We start from the raw sequence: 10623 nt of genomic DNA on the forward strand, positions 1-10623 counted from the left end.
TTTGCTATATCCCCTAATTTTTTTCTAATCTCGGCTCCTACCATATTATAATCTCTGACCCCAAGATTTCCTTGAGCTTCATTTTCTCATCTGTAAAATGATGATAATGATCATGATAATACTTCCTTCATTAATTAAATATGTACAGTCATATACCTCTTAGTGATGGGGATATGTCCTGAGAATCGTATTATTAGGAGACTTTGTTGTTCCAGTGTCATAGAATACACTTACACAAACCTTGATGGTACACCTAGGCTATGTAGTAGAGCCTACTGCTCCTGCAGTACAAGCCTGCACAGCATGTTACTGTGCAAAGCTCCGTGAGATTAAGTCAAACATAAGAAAAAATGATGCAATCAGTAGACACTGTAAACACAAGATGTATGAGGCTGCTGCTGGGGTAACATGGCATACTGTTTTACGGTCAACTTTTTAATAAATAGAAAGAATACACTCAAATAGGGGTAAAATGCATAGTACATAAACTCACAACATAGTTGTTTCTTGTCATTATCAAGATCATGTACTGTGTGTAATTGTATGTGCTCTACGCATACGACTGGCTGCGCAGGCTTGTGTACCAGCGTCACCACGGACACATGTAAGACAGTGCAGTCTGATGTCATGACAGCTGCAGCATCACTAGGTGACAGGAATATTTTAGCTCCATCATAATTTTATGGGACTACCATGGTTTATGCAGTCCACTGTTGACCAACACATTATGTGGTGCATGACTATATAATGATAGCTATTATGATTATGATGTATTACAATTATTGTTATTGTTAAATAGAACATTTAACAATCCTGTTGGGGAATGGGGCTCTAGATGACTCTGATTTTCTCCATTTTGTTTATCATAATATAATTTCTAATATTTAAATGTATTGTGTAATAAAAATGAGCTTGTCGGAATTTTTAAAAAATAATGAGTTATGGTGTGGCTCAGTGGTTGAGCATTGACCCATGCACCAAGAGGTCACGGGTTCAGTTCCTGGTCAGGGCACATGCCCAGGTTGTGGGCCCAGTCCCCAGTCGGGGGCATGCAGGAGGCGGCCAACTGATGTTCTCTCTCATTGATATTTCTATATCTCTCTCCTTCTCCCTTCCCCTTTCTCTAAAATCAATAAAGAAAAAAAATTATAACAAACAAAAACCCAGGTTATTCATTTAAAGATGGAAAGAAAAATATGCTTTAGCTCCCCTGTGCCAAAAATGGTTTTAACATTGCTAAACTCATGGAGTTTTATTTTACTGAACCATGCGAGTCCTGAGTTGTTTTTGCCACTTGTCAATATTTTACATTTTCTGTGTGGTCAGAAAATGGTTCAAGACATTTATTAGTCCTTCCCTTTAAATAAATACACACGAGCCCCCCTCTGATTGCTCTGTATTTATTCCTGATGCACATGTTTCTGGGTTCTTACCTTTGTAATGGGGATGATGTCACATCATCAGCTACCCCCCGCCTCCAATCTTTCTGTATCATCTTCTGATGACCCTTTTGAGAGTTTCATTTGGTGTCTTAATTCTAGTGAGACTCACACACTGGAGTAGTTATACCTGGGATCCAGGCAGGGTTGAAATGGGTGTGTGCTGTTGTTTTACCCAATGAGGAAATAATCAGGAAATGCATTTTTAAAGTAGATTATTATCCTATTTGTAAAAGGGAATCATAGGTATGTATAAACAGAACTTAGCTTTTACTCTTTGGACTCCAAAATGTAATTGTTTTCTCTATGAATGATCTCATGCCAAATGACTGAGCCATTAAAAAAAATGATATGTGTGTGTGTGTGTGTGGGAGAGAGAAAGTGAAATTATGAGTCATTTTCTTTAAGAGAGACATTCAGTAATTTTGTTTCACTATTTGTCAACCAAACAGCTTTGACCATATTTCCTCTGCCAAAAGAAAGGTTGCTGATTTGACCTAAACATTAATGAAAGAATAAAACTCAGTTCTCAAGATATTTTTTCTTTTATTTAAAATGTAAACTGTCACAACACATTATACAATGAAATGAAGACCTTAGAATCACATTAAAAGTCTTTAAAACATCTCTATATAGTCACAAAACATAAAACATGCTGCAGAGATACAAATATAGTTTGATACCAAATCTCAGTACATTTTCACCATAAAAACAAATGGAGAAGCAGAGGCCTGTCTGTGAGTTTCTTTCCGTCAGCAGGAGCTGATGTGACTACTTCCAAGAAACAAAAGCGGTTTCTTTCTTCGGAGACTATGTTGACAGGTTTGTCAAGTGGCACTGCACACTGTGCTTTGCTGATTTCTATTTCTGAGGGCGTCATCGCATTAAAACCACAACACACTGTTATAACACATTGGCACAATATGAAAAATAAACACTTTTTGAGTTTTCCACTTGAAACAATGAGTGTTATTAAATAAATAATTTTTCCTTATAGTGCATTTCTCTCTCTCTCTCTTTACCTTTTATTGGCCATTGACACAAGTGAAGCTCAGTAAAGAACACAGCGGGTCGTTTACTTGCGTCTTCTCTCGTAGCTCTGCACTGCGCTCCTCTCGTAAGCCGCTGGGAACACAGGGAAGAGAACGGGTTCTTTAAGAGGATTCACTGAGGGAATGAAAGTTCAAGGCATACTTAACGACTTTTTCCAAACTCCTAACAACTATTTCCCTCCGTTGAAATATTTCCAAGAGTTTTATTTGCACGTTTTCCAATCTTGCCCCAGTCTCTATCCAGACGGGAAGTGACCTAGCCACAGAATTCTTGCTAACTTTGGTCATCCGTCTTATACTGGGTACCCCAAAAGCATATTTCCACAATGCATTGCGATGTTGACTCTCAGCGGCATCCTCAAGCAGCAGCAGACACCCCTGGTGATTTATAGACAGGACAGTGCCTAAATTAACCAGGAATCGTCATAAGGTGAAAGCAAAATGTGGAACTTTTATTCTAGGACAGCGGCAACAAACTATAGGCCGGGGGCAAATCCCGCCCACCGCCTTTTCTCCTAACGTTTTACTGGAACATGGCCCCACCCATTCATTTATACATTGTCTGCGGCTACTTCAGCATTAGAATGGCAGATTTGAGGAGTTGTTACAGAGATTGCATGGTTCACAAAGCTTAAAATATTTACTGTGTGGCTCTCTATAGAGAAAGTTTGCTGATTCCTGTGACAGGGGTAACTTATGGTGTGAGGGCTCTTCCTGTTTTGTGGACGCCTCCCATTGTCCTTGAGACTAACAACAGCTTCAGAGTCTGTAGGGAGGGCAACTGTGCCATCTAAATACAGCAGTTTACCTTACCCCCTAGCACCCTAATGTCCTGTGAAAAGTTAATCACAGCTTCTACAAGTACTTAACATAAACCTAGCAAGTAATTTAAGTACATTGACTATCTGGACTAAAAAAAAGGCCAACATTCAATATTATATTATGTTATGTTAATGTTATGCCATTTATCTTATGTTATATACAATTTCAAAGGGGTAACAACAAAAGGGTAAAGATCAGATTGATGTGATCAAAATAAGTATACTTTTCATCATATTTTTAACTAACACTTTATACCCTTAGATTTATATCACAGTGAACTACTATGCTTTTAATAATTTAGTATGCCCTGTTCAAAATATTACATTTCAATAGAAATAGCAGAAAAAACTGTGGAAGACACGCAGAAACCACGGGTGCTCCCGCACATGCTGTTCCCAGTGAGAAGCATTTGTGGAGAGAGAAGGTAGGTGTTACCACTTCAACGCTGGGCAGAGAGCCTTAGCATCCAGCTATTGGTAAGTGAGGTTAACAATGTGCTGATTGTTTTATTTTATGTCAATCACGTATGCATTTCTGGGGTAGGACAGTCTGAGCCCCCCCCCCCCCCAACTGGGCAGTTCTAAAGGAAGGAAACAGTTTATTTCTCACTTGCTCTGTTCCTTCCACAGGTCCACTTTCTGACCAGCTTTAGGTAACATGCTTCCGTTCTGCAGAAAAGTGAGGTGAATGCGAATGTGGCCTGACCAAAGATCAGCGATGCAGCTGGAACACAGTGTCCTCTGAACTCGAAGCAGTTTCTTACTGGGTCCTTGAACCCCCCGAAACCCTACGTAAACTTATATGTGCAGGAGGTGAGGAGGGTTTCTCTGGGAAGAGGATTTCCAGATTTTTCTACATTGTCTAAGAGGTTTGTGACCACAAAAGGGTAAGGATCAGATGGCTGTAGGAGCCGATGATAACTTTGCCTCCACTGAGCATATGAAAAGATCTGACTGCATGTGGATTGCATTTTTGCCCACTTTTTCCCTTTTATAGTTCTTAACGAAAATGGAGGAACAAAGATTCAGTCTTAAATTAATTCTGACTCATTACAGTGATTCTGTTTATTATTTATAATACACCGTTACTTTGGGTACATTTAATAGCCTTTAGTCTGTTCTCAATTGCACAGTGTCTGTATTATTTGTAAAGTTAAGCTTGTTCTGAAACTTGTTATCAATTCTGGAAATGGACAGCTGAAGACTAAAATGATTATCAAGAAAACCACAGCTATGTAAGGGCAGTGCACACTTCTGATAAAGCCTGTGTACTTTAAATTTACATTCCATTTCCAAAAGCCAGGAGATAATGCATATTAATAAAATAATTTTAAATGTTTTATTAGGTGACTAGTAATGTGTTTCAAATTTAAACTTGAGCAGCACCCAAATTACTGATGAAGAAATACAAACACAGTAGTCAAAATCTGGAAGGTAGCGAACCAATATAAATACCAGCAGACATCATTTCTGCATGACTTTGCAATAACCAAGAATTAAACCAGCACATCTTAGTTACAGATTTTCTAGAAATTTGACATATTCTAGATGGATAAGACAAACAGTTGCTAATTACTTTCTAATTAATTATGTGATTAGTATTTTAATTCCATTTTTACTCCATGTAAAATAAAGAGAATTTGAATAGTTTTCCCAAGGAATCTAAATTAGGGACTGTAAGTCCTGAATGTGTATAACAATAAATCAGTCTCTATAAAAATGATATAGGGGTATTTACCTTGAAAATACTATAATGAGTGAGTTTTCAGATATATATATATATGGCATTTACATAGAAAATAGGAACAAAAGGGAAGAAAGGGGACATACAGCCTTTATAGCAAATGCAGGAGTTGTTCAGAATTAAAATGGGTTTTGAGGAGAATTGTGGCATCCCTTTTCTCTCAGGGTTTTGTAGCCAGGACTGACTGTATACATCTCTAGGGTGATTTGATTATGCTCCTTTTTGAAGGAACTGGAATGAACTATATTACTCTCAAATATCCATCAGGATGTTTTATTAGAGTTTGAATTTCTATATCTTCATGAGGAGCAATTTGTATAAATAAATTTATTTTGTTTTATTTCTTTACTTTTGTGTTGGAAAACTGCCAGATGTAATCTCTGGTAAGACTTTCAAATTACCTTGGTAACAAGTGAAAATCAGTCTTATTTCCTGCATCCCCCACACCTTTAAGGTTTAAATGTGGTTTATCTGGCACATACAAGGCAAAGAGTGTTAGACTAGCCCAAAGATTCAGGTTAGGTAGTAATTAAATGGGGCAGACGCTGGCAAGGGGGGTGGTTTGAGAGAGATTAATATTGTGGTGCTATTAGTTTGGCTATAAATCCATTCTTGGATGTTTTAGAGTTTGCAATTAGATTTTTTTCACCATGAATACGTATTTTAAGTTCATCATTCCTTTTTAATACTTTAAAAACTATGCCTTAGAAGAAAAATAATACAAGTTGATTTAAGATAACTGTCTATTTTCAGTCATGATTTATACATACCAGAATTTAAAGCTCTTTTGCCCATTAGTCCAATAAAGGAATCTGTTTTATGCCCTGGAAAAATACATTTAGGGTATTTTAATATGTATATCTTTGAGGAAATAAACTGCAATAACTAGTACCAATGAAAAAAGCAAGCTTCTAAATATATGCCCATATAATAAATATATATCTATTGCAAATTTTGGTGAGTCAGAAGAGATGAGGATTCCTAATAAGTCTTATAAATGACACTGAAACAATACAATGACAGCACTTCTCTTAATTCCATATCTAAATATTAGCAAGTACCCTTTATTCATATATCTTAATCTATTTACATAGATAAAGTTTCCCAGATTGTTGCTATTGAAGCTGGCTTTGAGTTTTAGGAAGTCACACAATTTCACATTTGTGTGACAGGGAAATTTCCATGCCTATTCCCTCTTGTTACTGAATACGTTATATTTAAGGAACTGAACCTTAAAGCCAGATCCCTACACCTGATAATTATAAACTTTGAAAATGTCAATATTTCTATTTTATTGGATTTTACATAATACTCCTTTTTGGAAAGTATGTCAGTTTTGACATTAACAGAGTATATTTATTTTCATTACACAGAATTCTGCTGTATATAATTCCCTTGAAAGTCAACTCCTTAGAAAGTAAATATGACTGATTAATTTAGTTTCCAAGATGGAGCCTCTGGAAAAGATTACTTTAACTCTAACGAGAGAATGTCTCTTGGTTTATTAGTTGATAATAGGGCTTCTCTCTTAATGTGGCCTACTCTGCCACCCAGTGAACCAAAATCCAGGTCAGGGTAACTAAGCACAATTAGGTAGATCCCTGGGGCTGCCTGTCAACTCCGGTTCCATTAACTGGGAAACTGGGATCGAATGACTGCCAAGTGTCACAATTTTGCCCTCTTCACTGCCCTAAGAAATTTTCACTGTGCTTTGATAGACGGAGGTTTCCCATTCAGTTATAGAATGAAGCAGCAGCATTTCTGCCTTTACCTGTAGTAAGAATTGTCTGCCCAGACATTCACTGGAGCCTCGTAGCTGCTGACTTACCCAAATAAGTGATATCATTATGGCATCCAGCACACTCAAATGAGTTAGAAGTTACTTATAAATATGTGTGAGTTTTTGTTTTTGTTTTTTTGCAGTGGAATTAGTGGTTATTCAGTTCAGGTTATGATGTATGGTGGTTTTTTACCCCTAGGATTGCAATTCTTAGCTAAACTAACAATTCTTAGCTAAACTAAACAGTTCAAGGTTTTTATTTTTATTTTTTTAGCAGCTTAAAACAACAACAAATAGTTATTATCTCAGTTTCTGTGGGTCAGAAATTCAGCAGCAGTTTAGCTGGGAGTTAAAGGATTTTTAATATAATGTATCATTTTGGAAAGCACGATATGTCTCAGCTACACAACATTAAACAATCGTGTTCTGGATGTAAATATAATATGAGTCTCCTCCATTCTTATATTGCCTTAATTAAACATATGAAGACCAAAGTTATAACAGAAAATAAGATTAGTTATTCTATAAAGTGTAATGAAATTTTTTAACATTTGTATTTGATAAATGTCAAAATAATTTTGAACTTACTTTTATGAGAGATCTGGCCATTTTTTAGAAGTTCTAGAAGAAAGATAAGAAGAGCAAATACAATAAATTTGTTTTAAAGATGCCACATTGTATCTTTTAAGGACAAATATAAAACAAATTGATTTTTAAAATCTGTGACATTTCCCATTCATATACTAGCCCGAGAAATATAGCAGAACCATAAATTCTAATCAAATTATTATTTTAACATACAAAAAATATTTTGAAGTGCTTTTTATGGGCCACAGATTCAAATCCAGAACTATGAGACCCTTGAGGCCTGTTAATAACTGTTAGGCAATACCACCTGGCACATATTCAAGGAGGGCCACCCATTTGATACTCAAAAGAGAAAGAGAGATGCAAATCCATGTCTATGAAACAGGCATAATCAAGAATCTGTATTTCAGCCCATAAAAGACTCTTTTCACTTTCCTACATGTGCATTCACAATAGTAAAATAAAGATTTATAGAAATGTTTACCATAAAAAGCCTTTAACCGTGCCACTTGTTTTTTCATTGAGGATTCTGACAAGAAACAATTGATATTAACTGTTTACAGGTTCCACTGATGGTACGATGAATTCAAAGAAACAGAATATTTTATCAGGAGACAAGGGGCAGCTAAGTCTCTTCTAACCCCAGTGGTTTATAATCAGCTTCCACATGCACTTAGAACAACCCCAGTACTACTCCCTGGAGGCTCCGTGCCTTCTCCTGCTTTGTCAGTTTGGATCTTTAGTCTAGGGAGCTAAGGTTGGTTTCTGTTCTTAGTGGTTTGGGTCTAACTGATGCCTCCCTCCTTCCCTCCCTCCCTCCCCAGGCACCTGCGTGTATTAGTGAGGTATGGGCTAGAGCCACGCCGGGAGATTTACCGCGCCGTTTAGGCTGTAAATCTCTGCTCAAAGAGGAAGAGAAACTCTGGGTGCTCTGAGAATAAGCGAGCAGGTCCGGCGGGTACCCCGCAGAGACAGATAAAGGGATGGCTGCCCATCTCACCAGCATCCCGTTTGCCCATTAATCCGAAGAACTGCTGAGGCTTGGGTCTCCGGGCGATTCTCTGCAGAAGATGCTCAAAGGGCTCGGGCAGCTCCTCCTGGGGGACAGACGTATGGACAAACCCGGGTGCAGCAATCAGCGCGAGGCTCCCAGAAACCCAAGTCATTCCCATGGTGCGCTCCAGCTCTGTGCGAACCTCGGCTGCCTGCGGTGGGACCCCGCGGCGCAGGGCTGGAAAGCCAGCTCCACAGGGAGGTCAGAGGAGGCCGGGCTTCCCCACGACAGGGCTGAGTGGGGTCCAAGGTGGCGGGGGGGCGGGGTGAGGGAAGCTCTCTGCCCCCACCCCTGGCGCGGAACTCGTGTCCAGCGCCGCCGCCTCCCCCAAAGCCCCTGCGTGTTGGCAGGAGGCGAAGAGTCTCCTAGCCCTGCGGTGCTTTCCCCTCTTTGCTCCCAGCGGAGAACCCTCACTCATCTGCCTTTTAGCCACCTTAGTCTCGACTCTGGCGGCGGCTGTGGAGACGCTTCACCACCCTAAATGTACACAGGTGTGTGTCGAGGGTGGGGAAGGGTGACTGCGCTTCACAAGCTACCTGCAGGGCAAGACTTTTACTGTTCCGCGAGGCGCGCTCCCTTGCTTCAATAGCCTGCGAGCCACGTAAAGGAAAACTTACGGCTCTGTTCTCAGGTCCGTAAAATAAAGATCACCGCAGGGAATTAGCTTCTGACCCACCCCCGTCTCTCTACGCCCCAGAAGCTCGCCCCTGGCCCCTGGAGTGCCCTCATCTGACCCTGCCCAACGTTTCCAAACGCCAGGTCCTCGCAGCTGGACTGGAGTCCCCGAAATCTCTGTCACCTGGGGGTGAAACCTTCTTAGGTTTCCAGCCGTGTTAGGACCCCGGGCTCATCGGGGAGGGCGTTATTGCTCCACTGAGTTCCCGAGACCCGGCCGTGCAGCCCTCCGGAGGAAAGTTGGATGGTGGGCACAAAATCTTGCGCGGGACTGAGAGGTTGGCCTACTCTACACCCCCGTGCACGCCTCCACCGCCACTGGTGCCCGCCAGGCGAACTAGGGCGCTATCTCAGGGTGGGGGTGGACAGCTGCGGAGCTCGGGAAGAACCCCGAGGACCAGCTTCGGACCGGGGCTCACCTTGATGTGGTCGCTGTCGGACCAGTCGGACCAGTAATTCAGATCATCGTTGCCTTCGATTTCTTCTGCAAACAGTTGAGTGAAGACGAGAAAAAAGACTGCCAAGGCCACGAGGATTCTCATGCTGGATTTCTGGGAAGCGTGGGGAGAAGAGATCGTGGAGGGAAAAATTACATATATTGGGGGTGGCTATCCAAGAGTTGGGGCAGCAACATAGTCGGTCCCACAGCCTAACAAAGGGCTGATTGAACCAAGATAAAATGCCCCAGGGCTAAAGTCCCACCTGTACCCTTTAGGAAAGGGAATCATGCCCCAGAGCTTCTCAAATTCCCTTCTCCCTGGATCCCAACTCCACCAGCCCTCAACCACCAACCAATCTACACCTCCATGCCTGGAGGTTCTGCAGGTGGAAGACCAAGAGGGACATTGGCAATTGGGTTACTCGTCTCCCCACTGTCCCCCTGCTGTCCCTCGCCCCAGTGGGCCCAGCCAGCCGGCTCACCCACCGCTGCCGGCCGCCACCTCGGCGCTATGCGGGGCGCAGAAAGCCCGCCCGGGGGGCGCAGGCACTTACTGCGGCGGGTCCGCTGGGTTCCTCCGGCCGGTCTGAGCGCTCCGACTCTCTCGGTTGCCGCGACGGTGCAGGAGGAGGTCGTAGCCTGCTCGGTGCCTCGCGCTATTTATCCGAGGCTCCACGAGCCTCGAGACCCACGTGACACGCCCCCCACGCGACTTTCTGCTCAATATTTAATTAGCCGCCTCCTCTCCTTTTGCTTGCTTCTGATTGAGAGTTTCCGAGATGATAACCCGTCGGTGCCCATAATATCTGGACCCAATTGGGTTCGAAATGACGCAGTTTTAGGAAAATCGAGATCTCGCCATCCAATCCCCAGCGGCCAGTCTTCTTCCTTCTGCAGGTCTGACGCCCCCTCCTCCCTCCTTCTTCGGAACAGGGTTTCAGGACACCTGAAATTACTCATCCAATGTGAGCAGTGACTCATTTCTCGGACTTCGGCGGCAACTATTCCGTCTGTTGAGACATCAGGATAAG

At 41.7% G+C, this 10623-nt stretch overlaps 1 protein-coding gene across 1 annotated transcript; it reads right to left on the bottom strand.

Annotated features, from left to right (window-relative positions):
• Positions 1–2475: 2475 nt before the first annotated feature.
• On the bottom strand, positions 2476–10204 carry TAC1 (tachykinin precursor 1). Its single transcript, XM_036247351.1, has 7 exons — positions 10147–10204; positions 9573–9704; positions 8425–8521; positions 7908–7953; positions 7425–7447; positions 5827–5880; positions 2476–2564 (listed from the first exon to the last, which is right to left on the bottom strand). Exons 2-7 carry the CDS (start codon positions 9693–9695, stop codon positions 2515–2517), a joined length of 393 nt encoding a protein of 130 aa, XP_036103244.1. The 5' UTR covers positions 9696–9704; positions 10147–10204; the 3' UTR covers positions 2476–2514.
• Between the last annotated feature and the right edge of the window lie 419 nt (positions 10205–10623).

The sequence above is a fragment of the Molossus molossus genome, unplaced genomic scaffold (assembly GCF_014108415.1).
Source record: "Molossus molossus isolate mMolMol1 unplaced genomic scaffold, mMolMol1.p scaffold_m16_p_7, whole genome shotgun sequence".
Classification (NCBI taxonomy): domain Eukaryota; kingdom Metazoa; phylum Chordata; class Mammalia; order Chiroptera; family Molossidae; genus Molossus; species Molossus molossus.

Bases quoted from the DNA above. Each gene is read 5' to 3' on its own strand.
- TAC1 (XM_036247351.1), bottom strand. From the start codon at position 9,695: ATGAGAATCCTCGTGGCCTTGGCAGTCTTTTTTCTCGTCTTCACTCAA. The intron at 7,954-8,424 runs GTGAGATGGGCA...GTTTCTTGTCAG, and splicing joins AATGGGCAAACGGGATGCTG to AATCCTCAATGAAAAAACAA. The intron at 7,448-7,907 runs TAAACATTTCTA...AGAACTTCTAAA, and splicing joins CGGTTAAAGGCTTTTTATGG to AAATGGCCAGATCTCTCATA.